This window comes from Bombina bombina, chromosome 6 (assembly GCF_027579735.1).
Source record: "Bombina bombina isolate aBomBom1 chromosome 6, aBomBom1.pri, whole genome shotgun sequence".
NCBI classification, from domain to species: Eukaryota; Metazoa; Chordata; class Amphibia; order Anura; family Bombinatoridae; genus Bombina; species Bombina bombina.
Window position 1 is genome coordinate 1,008,836,236 of NC_069504.1, and position 24,658 is coordinate 1,008,860,893.

The 24,658-nt window shown below is 38.2% G+C and overlaps 1 protein-coding gene across 3 annotated transcripts in view; it reads left to right on the forward strand.

The window, feature by feature from the left end:
* Nucleotides 1-24,658, forward strand: part of SGCD (sarcoglycan delta) — a 1,642,153-nt gene that overhangs the window by 1,607,145 nt on the left and 10,350 nt on the right. For all 3 annotated transcript variants that reach the window (XM_053718718.1, XM_053718720.1, XM_053718719.1), the window contains one exon: nt 21,734-21,857. In XM_053718718.1, coding sequence (XP_053574693.1) covers nt 21,734-21,857 — 124 coding nt within the window. The remainder of the gene's footprint in view (nt 1-21,733; nt 21,858-24,658) is intronic.

Here is a 24,658-nt window from a genome sequence, read left to right on the forward strand (position 1 = left end):
CAATCAGAATTCAAGGTTTGCCATCTTGGATGGCGTCCCTTAAAGGAACCTTCATTCTTCGTTAGCCGTCGTCAGAAGAGTATGCTCCGTGCCGGATGTCTTGAAGATAGAGCCGCTCCGCGCTGAATGGATGAAGATAGAAGATGCCTTCTGGATGAAGACTTCTGCCGGCTTGGATGAAGACTTTGGCCCACTTGGATGAAGACTTCTGCCGGCTTCGCTAGGGACTTCTGCCACTTCGTTGAGGATGGATGTCCAGTCTTCAAAAACTGTAAGTGGATCTTCGGGGGTTAGTGTTAGGTTTTTTTTAACGGTTTATTGGGTGGGTTTTATTTTTAGCTTAGGGTTTGGGCTGAAAAAGAGCTAAATGCCCATTTAAGGGCAATTCCCATCCAAATGCCCTATTCAGGGCAATGGGGAGCTTATTTTTTTTAGATAGGATTATATTTGGGGGGTTGGTTGTGTGGGTGGTGGGTTTTACTGTTGGGAGTTGTTTGTATTTTATTTTTTTTACAGGTAAAAGAGCTGATTTCTTTGGGGCAATGCCCCGCAAAAGGCCCTTTTAAGGGCCATTGGCAGTTTAGTTTTGGCTAGGGTTTTTTTTTTATTTTGGGGGGGGATTTTTTATTTTGATAGGGCTATTAGATTAGGTGTAATTAGTTTAAATATTTGATAATTTCTTTTTTATTTTGTGTAATTTAGTGTTGTTTTTTTGTAATTTAGTTAATTGTATTTAATTAATGTAATTTATTTAATTGTAGTGTAATGTTAGGTGTTAGTGTAACTCAGGTTAGGTTTTATTTTACAGGTAAGTTTGTATTTATTTTAACTTTAGTAAATAGTTCATAACTATTTACTAACTATTCTACCTAGTTAAAATAAATACAAACTTAGCTGTGAAATAAAAGTAAAACCTAAGATAGCTACAATGTAACTATTAGTTATATTGTAGCTAGTTTAGGGTTTATTTTATAGGTAAGTATTTAGTTTTAAATAGGAATTATTTAGTTAATGATAGTAATTTTTATTTAGATTTTTTTTAATTATATTAAAGTTAGTGGGGGTTAGGGTTACACTTAGGGTTAGGTTTAGGGGTTTATAACTTTAGTATAGTGGCGGCGATTTTGGGGGCAGCAGATTAGGGGTTAATAACAGTAATGTAGGTTGCGGCGATGTTAGGGACAGCAGATTAGGGGTTAATAATATTTAACTAGTGTTTGCGATGCAGGAGTATAGGGTATGTTTATTATAGCGGTGGAGATGTCCTGAGCGGCAGATTAGGAGTTAATAATTTTATTTTAGTGTTTGCAACGCGGGAGGGCCTCGGTTTAGGTGTTAATAGGTAGCTTATGGGTGTTAGTGTACTTTTTAGCACTTTAGTTATGCATTTTATGTTACAGCTTTGTAGCGCAAAACCCATAACTACTGACTTTCAGTTTACGGTATGGATCTTGACGGTATGGGCTGTACCGCTCACTTTTTGGCCGGTCAGGCAAACTCGTTATACTGGCGCTATGGAAGTCCCATTGAAAAAGGACTTTTTGAAAGCTGCGGTAGTTACGTTGCATTGCGGCCAAAAAAGTGTGCGGCAAAACTCGTAATACCAGCGGTAGTGAAAAAGAGCCATAACGCTGCTTTTTAACCCATAACGCAAAACTCGTAATCTAGCCGTTTGTTTCTATGAAGATCTGTGAAAATCCCTGCCAGATTTTCCTGTTATATTATGTACATAATTAAAATGTCAACATTTGAATTAATTGGACAAGTTTAGACTCTTCTGTTGGATTGGGAAAAGGGTCCATCATTTGGTACTCAAACCTCACTCCAGCTTGAATAAATCAGTAAAGCAGAACTTCTTAAACTTTTTTTTTTTTACAGTGGAGACATTTCCGCACCATTATTATAATATAGTCTAAATCAAACCCCATGTCAGACATATATACAATTATTTGTTTTTTATACATCAATATACCATACAAGTGAGGGGATTATTAGCGAAAAAACACACAAACACACACTCATGCATTCATGCACACACACTCACTCGTGCCTTGTTTGCCTAGGCCAAAATACGCCCCTGGTGCACATACATACACACTCTCATTACACACTCACAACACACACACTCATACATACACACACCTATACATACAGTATACATACTCATTCATAACACTCAGAGACACACATATACATACAAACATACATACTCACACTACTCACTCGCTTATACTTACACATACATACACACACACCTATACATATACATACTCACTCATTAATAACACTCAGGGACACACATATACATACAAACATACATACTCACTCGCTTATATTTACACATACATACACACTCTCATACATACTCTACACACACTCACAACACACACGCTCATACACACACGCTCATACATACACACACACACATATACATACTCATTCATAACACTCAGAAACACACATATACATACAAACATACACACTCACACTACTCACTCGCTTATACTTACACATACATGCACACTCATACATACACACACACAATTCTACATACATACACAAACACTCACGCATGCATGCACACTAACAACACACACACTCACACTCATACATACACATATACATACATATACATACATAAACACATACATGTACACTGATGCTCACAACACACAAGTATTCAAACTATTAAATCTATGTTCCCCCAAGACACCGTTTGCAAGACAATGTAAAGGGAAAGCACAATTTTTAACATAATAAGAATTCAAACACACACGTTTCATTGTGCATTTGTTTGAGTAGAGGCTCATAGGAGCCCCTAGTGCATATCAAACGTATATAAATATACCCAAAGGCAATAATTTATATGAGGATAACACATTCTTCTTTTGACTATAGAGTTTAGATAAAAACACACCATTGTTTGTAACCTTGTTTATTAAAATTGTAACATATATTATTTTAATGAGGGGGTTTCTAGGCACTTATAATAGGCCATCAAAAGAGTCCAGAGACCCCCCTGATCCCTTGTTTTAAAGCCCCTCTTTAAAATAAAGCCCCTATATATGTTTAATAGCCAGGTGATCACTGTGCCCCTTTACCTTGATTTTATTTTTGGTATCTGTATGTGCCTTATATGCTTTTAATTATTTGGAATAAAGTTTAATATTTGTATACGCTGTTTTTCACTTCCTTACATATCCGGAGTGCTGGTAATCCTGTATTCGATGTTCATTGTAGTACACCTGAATAGGGCCTTTTCCTTTTGTGCACCCGGTTGTTGCCCTCACCGTAAACGTGTTAGTGAAGAAAACCGCCATGGGTATTTTTTTTCAGCTGGAGCATCCTACGCCATCTATGTCTGTACACTTCTAATACCTGATTGTGCTCTATTCTTAGTACGGGTCCAAACTCAAGATAATGCATCCTGCGTAACTGCTTGCATTTCACTTGTAATCCAACCTCATTTGTATTCAAAACGCTAATATTATTTTTTAATAATAGTATTCCTCTCTAGCAGTAGTTTTATACTGATAAAAGTATAGGAGACAGAAAATTAGTGGGTGTCCTCTGTGTCTGTCTGGGTCTGTAAAATATCACAAACACATCACTGCATAATTTAATAAGCAGATATTTGTTCTTGACAAGCTAAATCAATGGCATATACTTTGAAATGTGCTTATATATAAATACAGTATATCATTTTGCTTCATTTAGTAATATTTTTAAAATGTTCTCATCAGCCCTTCAAAAAAAAAAAAAAAAATCCACTGTAGTCTTTTGTGTAAAAAAAGGTGGACACGTCACCCCTGGCCTTTATAGATGTACAAATGGAGATATAATGGTGAATGGTCAATTAGTATAAAAATAGCAAATAAGCAAATGCAGAAGTGACATTTCTTAACCCGCCTTTAATTTGTCTGATTCAGAAAATGTGCATTTAAACACACCCTCTACTGCAAACATCTCTCGTTTAGCCATTCATGTCTTTAGCCTTCCGTCCTCTCCTCAAATTGAAATGTTTGCTTGTGATTTATGCTTTTTAATTAAGAGCTTTCACCATTTAATTAGAATGCCTACACAAGTAGCCTTCTTTTCCGAAAGCAGACTGGAAGTTCAGTAATTATATATTGTAAAGTAGAAGAAGATTCATTGCGCCTGACTTAGCAGACTGAACAGCGAGAGCTATTGCTGCCCTTGTACGTCACAAGCAGCAGAGACTTGCGCAGCAGTGTCTTATTATAGAGATGCTGATCATATTTAATTTAAACAAATAAAAAAGACACAATTACGTTTGCATATAGTCTTTTTATCTTGCAAAGAAAAAATATCTTAACCATGCCTGGCACTTTTTGTTAGTTTAGTATAAACATTTCAAAATTGTTTAACTTCTTATTAAGCTCATTAATTCTAATGTTACTGCCGTGAAATCCACAAAAAAGAGGTGAGCTGTATCAATTCAGTCCATATGTAGAAAGAAAATCAAGATTTTAAACAGACATAATGATTTATTTTTCCCTGATAATCATCTTATATAATATCTGATTATATTTCCACTTTATTGTTATCTTATAGTGTCACAAAATAATTGTACAAAAAGTATGCATTAATATTGTGCATTTTTCCTTTCTTTTATGAAAGAGAAGATGCTGCACTTTTATTATATATTTAAAGGGACAATCTACACTAGAATAGCTATTGTTTAAAAAGATAGATAACGCCTTTACTGCCCATTCCCCAGCTTTGCACAACTAACATTGTTATATTAATATACTTTATAACGTTTAAACCTCTAAATTTCTGAATGATTCTAAGCCACTAGAGACAGTCTCCGATCACATGCTTTTTTATTTGCTAAACTGCACATTCATGTGGGCCATATAGATAACAGTGTGCTCTCTCCCATGGAGTTGTGCATGGCACTGCACCAATTGGTTAAAATGTCAGTCATTCGATAATAAATAAATAGCCATGTGATAAGGGGCAGTCTGCAGAGGCTTAGATACAAGGTAATCACAGAAATGGGGAATACAGGGATTAACTATCTTTTTAAACAATAAAAAATTTGGAGTTGACTGTCCCTTTAACATAATTAGGGATATAACTTACATACCTTATGATTATAGGACTTTTCTGTAGTGTTTAATAAATTAACATACCATTTAAATAGGAAACCTTGAATATATTAACACTTTATTAACTGCCATTTTTTTCCAATGACTACCCTCCTACCACCACCATTTTATTTATATGGAGTAGCCACTATCATTTTGATAACATAATGTGCATTGTTTTGAAGTATCAATCAACGTTCTTGATTCTATTTAGAGATGGCTATGCAGCAGGGTTAGGCTTGTGTAGTCTACAATGTACATTTCCAGAATAAGAACATTTGCAATTATAAGAAAAAGGTCACATACACATTATGAAAGTACATTTCTAAATTTTATTTTTTGCTTTACATAATTGCACATTTTTATGGAAATACAATTTTGTGTTTAGTGACCCTTAAAAGGGACATAAAATAAATTCTATTTACAGGACCTTGGTGTACTCTTGCAATAAATAAACATGCCAGCTGAGTGTTAAAGTGAGGGTATCTTTCAACAGATCTGGAAGGTTAGCGATATTTTAGAAGGAGTTTAATTCATCAGTTGTAATGAAGATGTGCTTTAAAGGGACAGTAAAGTCCAAATTAAACTTTCATAATTCAGATAGGGCATGTACTTTTAAACAACTATCCAATTTTTCTTGGAATTTATAATTGAAAGCTAAACCTAGGTATTGTCATATGCTAATTTCTAAGCCCTTGAAGGACGCCTCTTATCTGAATGCATTTGACTGCTAGAGCATTAGATCATGTGTGCCATATAGATAACATTGTGCTCACGCCCGTGGAGTCAGCACTAATTGCCTGAAATGCAAGTCAGTCAAAAAGATCTGAGTTAAGAGGCAGTCTGCAGAAGCTTAGATACAAGGGTCACAATCACATATGTTGCATATTTTTAATCGCAACTGTTTAAACCCATGTCGTCTGTAAGTTCACCTCGTACATCAGTTGAATCACATAACACACGCCGCCATATAATAATATACTGGCATAAGTGTGAAAAACTTTGGAGGTTCAGAAATGTGCGCAACTACACATTTCTGGCGTCGCCAGTAACTTACGCTAGTATATTGCACAAGTAACTAAAAAAAAACAGTAATTTCATTTTTATGTTAAAATCACCTGTAAAAATAGAAAACGCTATCCTCCCACATCGCAATCACTAATAAAATGTATTAACCCCTAAACTGCCATCCTCCCACATCGCAATCACTAATAACAATGTATTAACTCCTAAACCACCATCCTCCCACAATGCATAGTACCTAATTAATCTATTAACCCCTAAACCGCCATCCCCCACAAGTATTAAACTAATAAATAAACAAACCCCTTAACCTAACACCACCTAACTTAACCCCAATTAAAATACACTTAAATAAAAATAGAAATATATTAACTACCATAAAAAAAATGACAAAAAATAAATAACCTAAATTACAAAAAAAACTAACATTACAGAAAATAAAAAACCTTACATTATTAAAAATTAAAAAAGCCTAACATTACCAAACAAATTGAAAAACTACCATTACCAAAAAAATAAAAAAAACTCTAATCTAGAAATAAACTACTAATAGCCCTTAAAAGGGCCAAAAAATAAACAAATTTCCCCCTAACATTACAACCCCCCAACCTCCCAAAATTAAAAAAGGGGAGAGAGAGCAAAAGAGAGGGGGAGAGAGAGAGAGAGAAAGAGGGGGGAAGAGAGAGAGCAAAAGAGAGGGGGGAGAGAGAGAAAAAGAGAGGGGGGAGAGAGAGCAAAAGAGAGGGGGGAGAGAGAGAGAAAGAGGGGGGAAGAGAGAGAGCAAAAGAGAGGGGGAGAAAGAAAAAGAGAGGGGGGTGAGAGAGCAAAAGAGAGGGTGGAGAGAGAGCAAAAGAGAGGGGGGAGAGAGAGCAAAAGAGAGGGGGGAGAGAGAGAGAGCAAAAGAGAGGGGGAGAGAAAGAGCAAAAGAGGGGGAGAGAGCGCAAAAGAGAGGGGAGAGAGAGAGCGCAAAATAGGGGAGAGAGAGCGCAAAAGAGAGGGGAGAGAGTGCAAAAGAAAGGGGGGAGATAGAGAAAAAGAGAGGGGGGAGAGAGAGAGAGCAAAAGAGAGGGGGAGAGAGAGAGCACAAAAGAGAGGGGGAGAGAGAGAGCACAAAAGAGAGGGGGAGAGAGAGAGCGCAAAAGAGAGGGGGAGAGAGAGCGCAAAAGAGAGGGGGAGAGAGAGAGCAAAAGAGCGGGGGGGAGAGAGCACAAAAGAGAGGAGGGGAGAGAGAGCGCAAAAGAGAGGGGGGGAGAGAGAGCACAAAAGAGAGGAGGGGAGAGAGAGTGCAGTACAAAAGAGAGGGGGGAGAGAGCAAAAGAAAGGGGGGAGAGAAAGCAAAATAGAGGGGGGCGGAGGGAGCAAAAGAGAGGGGAAAGAGCAAAAGAGAGGAGAGAGAGCAAAAGAGAGAGAAGAGAGAGAGAACAAAAGAGAGGGGGGAGAGAGATAGCAAAAGAGAGGGGGAGAAAGATCAAAAGTGAAGGGGGAGAGAGAGCAAAAGAGAGGGGGGAGAGAGAGCAAAAGAGAGGTGGAGCGAGAGAGAGCGCAAAAGAGAAGTGGAGCGAGAGAGAGCGCAAAAGAGAGGGGGAGGGAGAGAGAGCAAGGGGTGGGACCGACGTACTGCAAAAAAATGGCCTGTGTGAACGGGCTTTAGGACTAGTTAAAAATTAAAAGCCCTAATCTAAAAGTAAAAACAACACCCACAAAAAAAAACTAACACTAACCCTTAAAATTGGTATTCACCATTGATGAAGGGAACGAAACATCTTCATCCATCGGTGGAACATCTTCTACAGTCTTCATCCAGGCTGCTGTCTATCTTCTAGCTTTATCCTGTTGGCGGCGTCGGTAGTTCTCTTCATCCGCGCAACATGGAGGTCCTCTTCATGCGGTCTCTAGCCACACACTGAAGATTGAATGGAAGGTACCCCTTTTATTTAGGGGTACCCTTGCATTCCTATTGGCTGATTTGATTCTTCAAATTCAAATCAGCCAATAGGATGAAAGCCGCTTTCATCCCTTTAAATAATCATTTATTTTAAAGGAAAATGAAAACCCAATTTTTTTCCTTTCATGATTCAGATGTAGCATACAATTTTAAACAACTTTGCAATTTACTTCTATTATCAATTTTTTTTAATTTTCTTGTTATCCTTTGTTGGAAAGTAGGAAGGTAAGCTCAGGAGCGTGCACGTGTATGCAGCACTATTGCAGCAATGTTATACATTAGCAAGAGCACTAGAGGGCAGCACTATTTCGTGTCATGTAGTGCTGCAGACATGTACATGCTACCTATCTGGATATCTCTTTAACAAAGAATAACAAGAGAACGTTGTGAATTTGATAACAGAAGTAAATTGGAAACATTTTTTAAAATTGTATTCTCTCTCTGTGTCATGAAATAAAAATGTTGGGTTTCATGTCCCTTTAATAATAAACATATATTTTTCTTTTAATGTATATAAATGAGTGAAATGTTTTATTTTAATATGTTTTTAAAATGTTTACTTTTATTTTAAACCTAACACTTTACTTTAGGCCTCCAGTTGCGCTTTTTAGCGCTGTTATGTGTTGCGCTTAAGCACAACATAACTCACCACTTGTAATTTGAGCATATTTAGTTCTGCTGTGCTACCCATTAGGGTAAGGCATGATAAAAAAAAATGGCAGCTGTGCTAACATAATATACACACTTTCAGATGCACCAGCCCCTACGGAGCTTGTGCACTAGTTCACAGTGTATACATAAACAAGTCTGTGATTGGCTGATGGCTGTCACATGATACAGGGGCCAGCAAATGGGGGAAAAGGATACAATTGTCAGAAAAAATCTGCTGCTAATTTTAAATTCAAAGTGCTATTGCTTTGTCTTTTTATTATGCTGCTTTTAGTTATGCAATTTTACTGTATTTAATGGCACTTTTGAACCAATCAGATATATCTTATATAAGAAGCCACTTGTGGACATTTCATTTGAGCTATTGGGGCATATTTATCAAGCTCCGTATGGAGCTTGATGCCCCGTGTCTCCAGAAGTTATGAAGCATCGGTCTAAAGACCGCTGCTCCATAACCTGTCAGCCTGCTCTGATGCGGCGGACAGACATCGCCAGAAATCAACCCGATCGAATACAATCAGGTTGATTGACACCCCCTGCTAGCGGCCGATTGGCCATGAATCTGCAGGGGGCGGCATTGCACCAGCAGTTCACAAGAACTGCTGGTGCAATGATAAATGCCCGCAGCGTATGCAGTCGGCATTTATCGATGTGCAGCGGACATGATCCGGAATATCGGATAATGTCCGCTCACACTATGATAATAAGGCCCCATAATTAACGAGTATAGTTCATGGAATAACTAGTTTTAAAGGTTAACCAATGTACTTAAAACAAACATGAGAAATTATTCAAGGTGAACTTACAGATAATAGATCTATAGCAGTATACGCAGGCACCTTAGCCCCATCTGTATGTATCAGCAATGTTGTGGGGATTTGACATATAGGTGATATAATTTTATATACTCAAATGAAGCACTTATCTTTTCCTAAGAGAAAAAAAATTATTTGTTCGGATAAGCAGTAATTAAAAATAGGTTCTCGGTTCAAAACACTGCAATAACATCTACATAAGGACTGCTGCAATGTGACAAGAACCCACAGCTCAGATATATCTACATCGCACTGTCACAATCTAAGCTGAACACGTTTCTGTCATGTACAGTATATAAATGAACACTAAACATATGTATGAGTGTATGTAATTGTGTGTGTATATATATATATATATATGTGTGTGTATGTTTATATATATGTGTGTGTATATATATATATATATATATATATATATATATATATATATATACACACACACAGTGGATATAAAAAGTTAAAATTACCATATTATTTTAGTTTTTTATTTTTATTTCCCCTTTACCTAAAAGATTTCAGTTTGTTTTTCAATTGAGTTGTACAGTTTATAGGTCACATTAAAGGTGGAAAAAGTTCTGAAATGATTTATCTTTGTCTCATTTTTTTACATCACAGAAACCTGACATTTTAACAGGGGTGTGTAGACTTTTTATATCCACTGTATATATGTATATAAAAAAAAATATATAGTGCTTTTTTGTAAAAGAAAATGTACCTGTACAAAGAAAAAAGGTGCCGGTACTCATTAATTATTGATTGATATATTCTGCTCAGTAACTTTGAGAAAAGCCAAGGGACAACATTATTTACAATTGCCTAGATTACAAGTGGTGCGCTAACTGTAGCGCAAGTGCAATATGATTTCTTTAGGCTCCCTAGAGCGTCTTCAGCCTCGCTATCCTCACCAGTCCTTATGTTACATGATTACATGATTTACATGATGATTACTAATATTATGAGTTGGCAGAGGTGAGGGTACTCAGTACCGGTGAGTACCCCCCCCCCAAAAAAAAGCCCTGCACATATATGATAAGTTAAAGTTGGAATTTTTATTTTAAAACAAGTTCACAACTGGTTTTTGGACAGAGGTGCAGTGGCTCTTAAAAAAACTCCCATAATTCCTTTGGAAGACAGTGACACGCCCACATGCATAAGAACAAAAATATTTATTTTTCAGCATAGGAACATATGATTTTCACAAAACAAAAAACTGTAATACTCTTTACATACATATACTTTTATTTATACATAAGAAATTGACTTTTCATAGAATTCTTACATTTAAAAGTACTCATACAGTATATGTTGCATAGCTTAGCTTATATGATAGGCAGCACTGAAGAAGAATACAAACCCTTGCACAGTTTATTAGCTAAGTACCTACTATCACAGATCTGTAAAAGTAGCATGTAAAGAATAGGATTTGCCAAGATTTAGAATATGCTTTTCCTATAAACAAGAGTACATGGGTCTGTGTAAATGCATGTAGTAACCTATTTGGTGCTTGAGTCATGGTGCCCTGCGGAGGGATTTAGTTACTTGCTTCTGCCTCCTCCTTGAAGACACCAAGCAGTTGAAGAGAAGCCTTCTGAGCTGCTTTATATTATATAAAAGAGGTTGGAGAGCTGCCCAGTGGTACATTGCTCCCAAGGAACATCTCACATGCTGTTTAAGCACAAGATAATATACTCTCCAATGTCTGGTTTCTCTCTGTTACCCACTGCTAGTCTCTTCTCATTGTCATTCAGACCTTTGTTCTTTACCTTCACATAATGTTCTTAAAAGAACTCTTAACAGAACTCTTAAAAGTAATAATTTTAGAGTACAAATATAATATTTAGTCTTAAAGGTTATTTAATATGAGGAATTTTAGATCCTACTGCTAGTAGCCTCACCATACGTATAAAACGTATATGCCGGATAAAATATCTTGATGGAGACGTAAATTTCTATTACCTGACGTGGTTCGCCAACTCTTAAAAGAACTCTTAACAGAACTCTTAAAAGTAATAATTTTAGAGTACAAATATAATATTTAGTCTTAAAGGTTATTTAATATGAGGAATTTTAGATCCTTAATCTGACTTGTAAAGTGCGTATATATATATATATATGTATATTTATGCAATATTTTCTGATTTTATCCCAGAGTGACAATATAACTACGTCCATAAAATATATCTGTTTATTTACACAGCTTTTTATGGCTCATTGAGGAATTAACAATTAAATTCTAACTAATCCAGATATATATTCGTTTATGTTTTCTTGACCATGCAAGGCATAAATTATATGAAATATGGCTTATTATTTAGCTAAAAAGGGGCTTACAATGTACAAATTGTAGCTATGGGATTAAATATTTCTATATTATATTAATAGATAGAACTGACTAAGTTCTAGTTTAAAATATTGCATAAATACACATATAGATGAGAAACTGATAAATAACCCAATGCAATAAGACTCTTAAAATTACTGTTGGTTTCAAAATACACAATTATTTATTAGATCAGCTATAAAACATAAAAGGGCACAATATTCAATGCATAGGCCTAAAGACAATAACAATTAACATTTACTTACAAATATACATTTACACAAACATACATGACATAGGTACCTTGGGATTATCTTGTGAACAGTCTGGATGTTTCTGCTAGCTTCCTGTCCTCATCCTCCCCTCTCTCTGACTACTGACTAACTCTTGTTCTATATATTCAGAATTGTCCCATCTGTTAGTATTGCTTTGATTGCTTTTAATTTGTTTCCCGCTTCACCATATTTGGAAAACTAAATTCCATTGGTCCTAGCTGTTTACATGTAAATAGGGCTATTGTAAGGGGTGGATAGCTATAAATCATATGGCTTGGACAGCTGTTCTGATTGTAAGGTCAGATGTTCTTTTGTCCATGATAACCTGTTATTTACCATCCACACCCCAACAGGTACATGAAAGACTCCTATTTACATGTAAACATTTGGTGACTCTTATTGAATGAAAGGAAGCCTGAGAAAATAACTCTTTATTTACCATCTTCTGATTCTCTTTGAGATAGACAGGGCATGGTAAACAAAAAGGCTTGTATAGCTTTTGTTCTTGAGACAGGGCAGTAAACAAAAGACTTCATAGCTTTTGTAACTGAAATAGGGCATAGAAAGAAATACAGCTTCTATATTTCTCATGGCCAATTAATATGACTAGAATATTATACAAATACATAAATATTCTCATACATACAATATATACATTGTAATGGAACTATAACATAAGCGATTTGCCAAACTATAACAGTGTCCTGCTGGTCATTTCCTGCATATTTATCTCACTGGCTACTAGCTTCATATTGTATCCTGCTTGCCAATACCAATGTAAAATGTTTGCTGTTCCCTGGGTATTGTATCATGTTAGCTATTACCTAAATATCATAGCCTGCTGCCCATTACCTTGATATTGTAGTTTGCCAACCATTGCCAGTATACTGAATCTTGCTTACCCAAATTTCACATTGTGCTAGCCATTATCTAATTATTGTGTCCTGCTGGCTCATATGTCCTTGTTGTGTCTTGCTGGCTACTGCCTGTATAGTGTATTATGCTGATTATGCCCTGTGTATAAGTCATGCCCCCTGGAGGAGAGCATCGCCGGAGGGGAATTTGACCCTAATGCCGGCTAATGGAGAGGGTGGAGCCTGGTAGGGGTGGGCTGGGCTGAAGGGTCTTAAGGCTGGGGCGGAAGTCTCAGCCTCCTCTTGAGTCTCTGCAATGGCAAGGTGAAGTTCAGCGCTCACAGGCTTGCGGTTGCAGAGACTGGAGAGGTAGTCATGGAGAGTCTGAGGGCAGCGGTGAGAAGGATGGTGGAAGAAAAAGGCATAGCGTGGCTGCAGGAGTGCTTGGCAGCAGCGGGACCATCTGGAATGGCGGGGGAGCTGGAGGGCATTGAGGATCATCATGGCAGGCCACAGAGGAGGTCAAGACCACCAGACCTGCTGTCCCCAGATGGCTGCAGATGCGGGAGGAGTCGGGATGGTGATGGGCAGAGAGCAGGATCCAGCGGGCCCAGGCGCCAGATGGTGAGAAGACGCAGTACATCGGAGGCCCCGGGAGCAGGTGGCGGTGCGTGCAGCAGATGCCGGCGACACGAGGAGGACGGTGGTTGGGAGCGGAATGGCGCAGGTAAGGCCAGAGGTGAGATGGGGCTGGGCCTCGAGCTTCACAAGAAGGGGATAAGTCGGGAGACTGGCTGTTGTTTTTTCTTAAAAGACGGGATCCACATTAACAAGTTCGGACTCCACCTTTTTAATTTCAACATCAGAGAGGGGGTGTTAAAGGCCCTAGTCAATTTGGGGTTGGCTCGTCTGTGACGTGCTGTGGCGGGGGTGTTTGTTTAATATTTGATATCTTTATGTAAATTGGTACCTCCCTAAAGAGGCAGGAGAGTTTGGTGGGGGATGTTCCTTGCTTGTAAGCCTGTGGAAGGTTCATCTGTTGTAGCAACAACTTACGATTTTCACATGTTAATATGTTTTTACGGTATTCAGAGTTATGATTAAATTTCTATGTTATAATTTATAATAGAATTTTATTAAATGCGGGTTGCAGCCTTTACACCCATCCTTCGTGTGTTGTCTCATTTGTAATCGTAATGTATGCCTAATTTGGTGTCAGTGCCCCCTGGAGGAGAGCATCGCCGGAGGGGAATTTTACCTCAATGCTGGCTAATGGAGAGGGTGGAGCCTGGTAGGGGTGGGCTGGGCTGAAGGGTCTTAAGGCTGGGGCGGAAGTCTCAGCCTCCTCTTGAGTCTCTGCAACAGCAAGGTGAAGTTCCCTCCCTCCCCCTTTGTTTTCCGGTTTATCAAGACTTTGTCGCAGCCTGCTGTTGCGGGGGTGCTTGTTTAATATTCAATATCTTTATGTAAATTGGTACCTCCCTAAAGAGGCGGGAGAGTTTGGTGGGGGATGTTCCTGCTTGTAAGCCTGTGGAAGGTTCATCTGTTGTGGCAAGCACCTTACGATTTTCATGTTATTCAGAGTTATGATTACATTTCTATGTTATAATTTATAAAAGAATTTTATTAAATGCGGATTGCGGCCTTTACACCCATCCTTCGTGTGTTGTCTCATTTGTAATCATAATGTATGCCTAATTTGGAGGTCATTGCTTGGCCCTTCCTGCTATTAGCACTTGCTGGATCATTCCTGCTAAAAGCCCCTGTAAGCTATATAAGCTATACCAACTTGCATATTGTGTCAGCCATACATGCCAGCTTACTTGTACTGCTTATTACTACCTGACACCCATACCAATTTTTTGTGACAATCAGTCTGCTGATAGTACCAGTCAGCCATAGTCCATTTCTGTGTGTGAAATCTGTTTTATTGGATACTGCTGGCCAATATTAGTTATCATCTGTTTAGCTAGACCTCTGTCAGACTCTATTCTTATACATTTCTAGCTGCTAGCTCCTTTGTGTGCCCAGTCTAGGTCCTTCTGACCACTGGATGTGCCTATATCTCTGTTATTTATCACACATATACATATAAAAACTTGTTGATTCAATAAAGAATAAATAAACAATAAAGAAAGTTGATTCAATAAAGAATTTAATATTTGACTGCTCATTTCAGGCTTCCCTGTCAACCATTCCCCATAGCAACAGCTTACAGCACATATTACTATAAGGCTTATTACTTGGCAAACTTCTTTAATTTACCTTGTAAGAAGCACAAGCACCAGGATATATCAAAGTAACACTACATGACATGCTTAACATTGCAACACGAGCAATGCATAATCACCGGAATTGACGCAACTTCCGGTAGCGGTCACAGGACACATAGGCAAAGGAGAACACGGAGGTGGGCATCAACGATGCGAGCGTGGTCTATTACGAGGATTATGACCCTATTGACACATAGATTAGATCACAGTAAGGCACAACATTTGATTAACATGTTAATTAGAAGGCACAGAGAATGTTAGTCACGGCATACCGGAAGTGGTTGTGTAACTTCCGGGTGTGGATAAACACACATCGTTATGATGTACACTATGGTTTACGAGGTTTATATGTGATCAGAATGTTGTAATTGTTAAGGATATAATGAAGAGACACAGAATGTATACATAGTGTGTGGGCATTTATTTTTACTATTTTCATGGCACTATTGTTATTATGATATGTACTCTGGAATAATTTGATTAAGCACTTCCGGGTCATGCATGTTAAACCGGAAGTAATGTGTTTTTGGCGCTCTTTCTGAGCAGGAAGTGGGAAGTGTTTTTGTATTTGTTTGCTTATTTAAGGTGCAGTGTGCTTGTACAGTTTATGTTCTGAGGAAGGGGAGGTTTACTCCCCGAACCGTCAATAAATTTTGACCCCTGTTTTTGAAAAATTCTGGCTGGTTTCCTGTTATATTGAAGAATATATATATATATATATATACGTACATAGGTATTTATATGTGTATATATACCTGTAAATACATATATACACACATGAATACATATGTATACATATATATGTGTATATATATATATACATCTTTATACATGTATATGTATGTATGTCTATTTTAAAGCCCCTGAGACCTCATATATTTGAGCCCTTATAAAAAAAATGTGTGCAATATTTTTATTCAATTAATTTGTATTAGATGGTGTTATTATGAGAGTAACTATAACTTGTAATGTATTTTTAATTTGTTTTGTGACACTTTTTTGTTTCGCTGAACGGTAAACCAGAGCTCTGAGGACGCGTAATCATTTTAGCGTAAATCGTAATTGCGTTCAAGTCATTGCATTTACTTTCAACTTGTAATATGAGCGGCAAACTCAAAGAGTGCAAATACCCGCGCTAAACCCCTTATCGCTCGCACATAAAATTGTTAGTGCTCCACTCGTAATCTGGCCCATAATCTTTTTAAAAAAAAGGAAATATAGAAAAGCAAGGATATTTCTGGTTTAGTAGCCAATTCAAGATGTAATTTCTGCAATCACTCCCACACACACACACAAACACAAAGAAAAAAAAAATGTCTTATGTTTTCAAGTGAATTTCTGTTGAATATTGTGGTCATTACACCTACATACAGCATCTTGGCAGGGAGATAGTACTGAATTAAGAAATTTCCCATATTTTTTGCTTCTGAATGAGAACTTAAATTCAAACAGTAACATGCATTATTCCCCTAGTAAGAGATACTCTGATTAGCTACAACATTAAAACCACCTGCCTAATATCGTGTAAGTCCCCCTTGTGCTGCCAAAACAGCTCAGATGGGTTGAGTCATGTACTCCACAAGACCTCTGAATGTGTCCTGGGGTATCTGACACCAAGACATTAGCAGCAGATCCTTTTCCTGCAAGTTTTGAGGTGGGGCCTCTATGGATTGGATTTGTTGTTCCAGCACATCCTACATATTCTTTATTGGATTGAGATCTGGGGAATTTGGAGGCCAAGGCAACACGTTAAACTCTTCGTCATATTCCTCAAACCATTCCTGAACAATTTTTGCAGTGTGTCAGGTTGTATTATCCTGCTGAAAGAGGCCACTGCCATCAGGAAACACCATTGCCATGAAGGGGTGTACGTGGTCTGCAACAATCTCTAGGTAGGTGGTACATGTCAAAATAACATCCACATGAATGCCAGGACCCAAAGTTTCCCAGCAGAACATTTCCCAGTGCATAACACTGCCTCCGCCGGCCGGCCTTCTTCCCATAGTGCATCCTGCTGCCATTTCTTCCCCTGGTGAATGATGCATGTGCGCATTCACAAGATCTAAAAGAAAACATTATTCATCAGACCAGGCAACCATCTTCCATTGCTCCATGGTCCAGTTCTAAAACCCACGTCCCCATTGAAGGCGATTTTGGCTGTGGACAGGGGTCATTATGGGCACTTTGACTGGTCTGCGGCTATGCAGAAAACTGTGATGCACTGTATGTTCTGACATCTTTCTATCATGGCCAGCATTCATTTTTTCAGTAATTTCAGCTACAGTAGCTGTTTTGTGTGATTGGACCAGACAGGCTAGCCTTCACTCCCCACGTGCATCAATGAGCTTTGGGCACCCATGATTCTGACGCCGGTTCACCGGTTGTCCTTCCTTACACTATATTTGGTAGGTACTAACTACTGCATTATTGGGGGAAACCAATGGCACTACTATTTATTATTTATACGTCTTCTATAAAATGTATTCTTGTTTGAAATACACAGTCATGTGTTGGATGGGGTGCAGTGTATTGTTACATACTAGAGAAAAGAGTTATAGTAAAGAACTGAAAAAGAATACACTGATTGCTCTGAGATGTCTGTGAGTGCAATCAGTGTATTCTTTTTCAGTTTTTTACTGTAACTCTTTTCTCTACTAACCACTGCATACCGGGAACTCCCCACAAGACTTGCCATTTTGGAGATGCTCTGACCCAGTCATCTAGCAATCACTATTTGGCTCTTCTCAAAATCACTCAGATCTTTTTGCTTGCACGTTTTTCCTGCTTCCAACACATGAAATTCAAAAACTGATTGTTTACTTGCTGCCTAATATATCCCACCCCTTGACAGGTGCCATTGTGACGATATAATCAATGTTATGCACTTCACCTGTCTGGTTTTAATCTTGTGGCTGATTAGTGTATTAGAGTAATTAAGGGGAGAGTGCATTCAGATGCAGCAATGCTTTCACTGCTTTCCAAAGGATCAATGAAGGAGTTTTCAACAGTAGGTAGGTTTAATTATATCTTTAAAGGGACATTAAACACTAAATAAATGCTGGATAGAATGAAGCATTCAAAGAAAAGATTAGTCTGAGAATAACAAGTAGATGTATTTTTTCATTAGTTTAAATACTGACAAAATAAGTCTAAAGGTTTAATGTCTATGAGGCCTATTTATCAAATGTCTTTCGGACCTGATCCGACAGTGCGGATCAGATCCGTCAGACATCGCTGAATGCGGAGAGCAATACGCTCTCCGTATTCAGCATTGCACCAGCAGCTCTTGTGAGCTGCTGGTGCAACGCCGCTCCCTGCAGACTCGCGGCCAATTGGCCGCCAGTAGGGGGGTGTCAATCAACCCGATCGTACTCGATCGGGTTAAATTGTGGCGATTCCTGTCCGCCTGCTCAGAGCAGGCGGACAGGGTTATGGAGCAGCAGTCTTTAGACCGCTGCTTCATTACTGCTGTTTCTGGTGAGTCTGAAGACTCGCCAGAAACACGGCCCTCAAGCTCCATTCGGAGCTTGATAAATGGGCCTCTCTAAATCAATGGGAGCTGCCATTTTGTAACTTAGGTTACTTTCTCTGCTGTGGCCAATTAGGGACAGTTATAAATAGGTCACTAGAGTGTGCAGCCAATGGCTGTGTGGAATATAACAGTGTTCTGCACTTCCATTTCTAACAGAAACTAACACCTTCAGAATGGAATTACAGGAAAATGGGACAGAAATAAATAATGAAAGTATATTGTAGAGTTTTTTTTAATATATATATATATATGATTTATCATTTTATATTACCATCTCAAAGTGTTTAATGTCACTTTAAAAATTCATACTGTTTTAGATATCCTTTGGCTCTAAGTAAAGGCTGTATTTTCCTTTAAAGGGACATGAAAATGTTGAGTGCAACATTTAAAAAAAAAAAAACTTTCCAATTTCTTTCAGTTATCAAATTTACTTTGCTGTCTAGGTATCCTTTGTAGAAAAGCAGGTAGAATGTGTAGGAACATGCACGTGACTAGAGTAATATATGTCAGTAGCCTTATAACTATAGCAATAGGTGGCTACTATGTTTCCTGTCATGTACTGCTCCAGAAATGTGTGTGCTATTAATCTAGATATATATTTGATGAAGAATACCATGAGAATGAAGTAAATTTGATCATATAAGTAAAATTTTTAATTGTATGCTCTGAATCACAAATTTGGGGTTTCTTCTCCCTGTAAATGCTGGTGTTTTTTGTTTAAGTAAATCTTCTGTAATATAATTCAAAATGCTACTAGAATAAAGCTAATTCTATGTCAGTACAGGCGTACCCTGGTGTTGAACCTCGTTAAAGAGATAGTGTTGGTTACATAGTTGCAATATATTTTGACTGCAGCTAATGCAGCTAATTGTAATACTTTCCTTTTCTGTTCGAATGGAGCACCCTGTCTATTCTTTCAGACATCACGTTTGTATAACAAATGCAGATAACAAGGAACCTTGAAAGGAAAATGAGCAAGGGATCATTATGACGAGGTGTGAAAAGCTCATTAATTTGATTTGATTAAGTCTCATTGGGATGTTGTGTTTCCTAATAAAACAAAACGACACCAGTGACCTCATAAATAACAGTAACGATTATTGTGCCAACTACTGCCCTCATTTCAAGGAAATTGACGGTGATACAAATGGTCTTGTTCTTTGTTCAGACGGTCACCCAAGTGAAACAAATCCTGACTGTTGGAGAATTAGAAATGCTTCTACTATGCAAAGGACCACCACACCAAAAATAAGGACTAGCAAAAAAACATACTGTATAATATTTTGTGCTTTTATGTCTTAAATTAGCTTTAACTAGTGTCTATACAATTATTTAGCGTTGGTTGTAACATAATCATGTAAATAGCAAATAATAATTGTAGCATATGTGGTATGTTATGTATATATGCAAGGAAAAGGTAGAGCAACTATAGGAAAAGGTGTTATTGGGTGCATAAACAGTAAAGACCATCAGAACAAGAAGAAGAAAGACTGGAAAATAAAGAGGAGAGAGAAAGGGAACACATGGAGGAAGAGATAAGCCAAATGGTAGAGAAAGAGGCAATCAGAATGAAGACCAGAGAAAGAGACAGGACAGAGGGTAGAAAGAGAGATGGCCAGGAAAAAAATACAGGCAATATAGAGAGAAGAAAGAGGCAGGTGAAAAAGAGTAGGCAAATGTATGGAAAGTAGGTAAAGGACAAGCAGAGCAAGGTAGAGAGATAAAAACAGGGAAATAAGGAGAAGGCAGACAGGGCAAACAAGACAGGGACAGGTCGGCTAAAAAGGAGAGAGATAGGACAAGGAGTAAAAGGAGGGGAGAGATGCAGGGTAAGGAAGAGAGATAAAGGCAGAATATGGAAGATAGATAGCAAAATGGCAAGTAGAACAGAGGGGCAGCACAAGGGGTTGGGAAACGGGCATGACAAGAAGGAGAGCTAGGCAGACAAAGCAAGTCAGGTAGAGAGACAGGACAAGAAGGAGAAGCAAGGCAAGGGAGAAAAACAAACGGGACAAGGAGGAGAGAATGTCAGGGAAAGAAAGAGAGAGAGAGGAAGGACAAGAAGGATTGAGAGAAGTATGACTAGGAGGAATGAGGGGCAGGGCAAGAAGGTGGGAGACTGGCATGACATGGAAGAGACAGACAGTACAAGGATTACAGAGGCAGGCAGGACAAAGACAAGAAACAGGCAGTACAAGGAGAGCGACAGGGCATGGAGGTTAGAGGGAGAACATACATGGAAATAAATACAGGCAGACACATTAAGATAGTGTGAATGGCATGACAAGGAATGTAGATAGCATGGACAAGAAGAAGAGACATAGCAATGGCAAGATACCTGGCACATAGTAAAGACAAGGAAAACATATAGGTAAGATAGCAAAAGTGAGAGAAACAGGCACGATGAGGTGAGTGAGGCAGACAGGGAAGGCAGGGAGAGGAAGAGAGATAGCAATAATAGACATGGAAAAAAAGAAGAAAGATACAGACACGTCAAAGAGTGACAATGGCAAGTAAAAGAAAAATGATGAGCAATGTGGAGAGAGACTGATATGGGCAATGAGTAGAGAGAGAGATAAACATTGGAAGTAGATGAAGAAATTGTTAGATGAGTACAGGGCAAAGGCAAGAGATATGTTTGCCAAGAAACAGTGAGAGAAATATCACAAGGAGAGACAGAAAGAGAAAGGAATAAGGAGGTAGGATAGCAAGCTTTTTAGATAGCAACAAGACCCAGGTAGGAGAGAGAAGGAGCAGAACAAGTGTGCTGGTGTAAATATTCTTTGTAGTCTTCAAATCCTGGTAAACTAATTGAATTATTTGCTAATGAGAGGAGAGAGGAAACCATGTTCTTCATACAGAATATTGCATAATGCTTCTTCATTGTGACTGTTCTACATCTGTTTTCTATAGGTTGGAATCGCCAACCCGCACCTTGGTAATGGAGGCACCGAAAGGGATTGAGATTAATGCAGAAGCTGGAAGTTTGGAGGCATCATGTAGAACAGATTTACGTCTAGAATCAAAAGATGGAGAGGTAGGAAGCATATATTATAAAAAATGTTGTTTAGCATGTTTTATAAGGCTTGGTTACAATCATGTAATAAGAATTTTCCAGTGTAGTGTTCAATATATAATAATCATAGTAAAGCTTTCCAATTTTTTTTTATTAGATATTCACAAGGCCTTACTTTAAGTGTCTTGAAATAAAAAATAGCATGCTAAAGGACATGAAAGACAAATTTAAAGTTTAATGATTTACAATGTACAATTTACTTTTGTTATCAAATTGACCTTGGCCTCTTAGTCTCCTTAGTTGTAACAACAGCCCTACTTCATTGAATCTTGGCATTCTAAAGTAGGCTTAGGAGCATGCAATGTTATACAGCAACCTGCAGAGGGAGCGTTCGAGTGCACTAGCCTCAACTACTCTATGGTAAAATTTTAAGGTAAAGTGTTGTATAGCTAGAAGTACTGTTTAATAAAGGGACACTGAACCCAATTTTTTTCTTTCATGATTCAGATAGAGCATTGAATTTTAAGCAACTTTCTAATTTACTCCTATTATCACATTTTCTTCATTCTCTTGGTATCTTTATTTGAAATGCAGAAATGTATGTTTAGATGCCGGCCCATTTTTGGTCAACAACCTGGGTTGTTCTTGCTGATTGGTGGATAAATGTATCCACCAATGAACAAGTGCTTTCCATGGTACTGAACCAAACAAATAGCTTAGATGCCTTCTTTTTCAAATAAAGATAGCAAGAGAACAAAGAAAATTTGATAATAGGAGTAAATTAGAAAGTTGCTTAAAATTGCATGCTCTATCTGAATTATGAAAGAAAAATTTAAGGGTTCAGTTTCCCTTAAAGAAGGCTTTGTGAACACAAATTGAGACTGTGGGAGATATTTATCAAAGGTCTGGCGGACCTGATCCGACAGTGCGGATCAGATCCTCCAGACCTCGCTGAATGTGGAGAGCAATACGCTCTCCATATGCAGCAGTGCAACGCCGCCCCTTGCAGACTCGCAGCCAATTGGCTGCCAGCTGGGCGGTGTCAATCAACCCGATCGTAATCGATCGGGTTGAATTGTGGCGATTCCTGTCCGTCTGCTCAGAGCAGCCAGACAGGGTTATGGAGCAGCGGTCTTTAGACTGCTGCTTCCTAACTGCTGTTTCTGGCGAGTCTGAAGACTCACCAGAAACACAGGCCCACAAGCTCCAAACGGAGCTTGATAAATGGGCCTCTGTATCTATCTTTAGATAGGAGTTATCCAAACAGTGCAAGTAATAGAAAGTGAAGGCAGAGCTGTGGATGTTCCCTGTTGCTGTCACTAAGCACTGTCTGCTATAGCCTCCTTCTACATGTTGTATAACATTGCTATGCACACTGCTGACATATAGCCCTTAAAACACATGCATGTACCTGAGCTTACTTCACAATTCCATCATGGAAAGTAGCTAAGATTCATCCAAGGAGATCAAGCAAGGTAAATTTAAGAACAATAGAATAGATCAAATTGAACATTATTGATTTTATTTATTTAAAAAAAAACAATAATTAACTGAATTGCAGTGCATGATCTCACTTTCTCATTTGTCCATTATACTATCTCAGTAATATTTGGACTTTTCTTAATATAGGGTGATTCAAATATGCATATAGAGCATTCTAACATTCTGTAATAATTGCTTAGCATTGCTGTTTTTGGGGGGATATTACATATGAAAGGAATTATAAATATATATATATATACACAACCCCAGTTCCGAAAAAAGGTGGGACAAAATGGAAAATTCAATTCACCCTGTACTATTTTGAAAACACATTATTAACACATTATTTTAAGTTTTATTTTGTGAATTTAATGTATTTAAAAAAAAAAATATACACATTTCAAATCTGCTGACTGCAATACGTTCCAATAAAATTGAGACGTGGCAATTTAGGACTAATAGCGATGTGACAAGTTGAAATAAGAAGGTGATGTGAAGCAGATGAGGCAATCGTGTAATCATAGTATATAAGGAGCCTCCTAAAAAGCCTAGTCCTTCAACAGCAAGGATGGGTCGAGTCGCGCCAATCTGCCAACAGATGCATCATCAAATAATCCAACACTTTGAGAACAGCATTCCCCAAAGACAAATCAGTTGGATTTTGGGCATTTCACCTTCTACAGTGCACAATATAATTAAAAGGACTTCAGTAAAATCTCAGAGTGTAAACGGCAAGGCCGAAAACAAATTCTGAATGTGTGCGTGATCTCCGATCCCTCAGACGTCACTGTCTAAAAAAAATCTTCATGAGTCTGTAATGGATATCCTGACATAGGCTCAGGAATACTTTGGTAAACCTTTGTCAGTCAACACCATTCGCTGCTGCATTCACAGATGCAAGTTAAGGCTTTACTAAGCAAAGCAGAAGCCATACATCAACATTGACCAGAAGCGCTGCTGACTTTTCTGTGCTCAGTCTCATCTGAGATGGACAGTAGCACGTTTTTTGTGGTCTGTTTCAAATAGTTTTTAGAAAAAACAGCCGTTGTGTTCTTCATGCCAAAGATGAAAAGGACCATCCAAGCTGTTATCAGCGTCAGGTCCAAAAGCCAGCATCTGTCATGATATAGGGGTGTGTCGGTGCCCATGGTATGGGTAACTTGCACATCTGTGAAGGCACCATTAATGCAGAAAGATATGTATACATTTTAGAGCAACATATGCTGCCATCCAGACATTGTCTTTTCCACGGACGTCCCTGCATTTTCCAGCAGGACAATGCCAGACCACATTCTGCCCGGATTACAAGCACATGGTTGCGTAAGCAGAGAGTGCGGGTG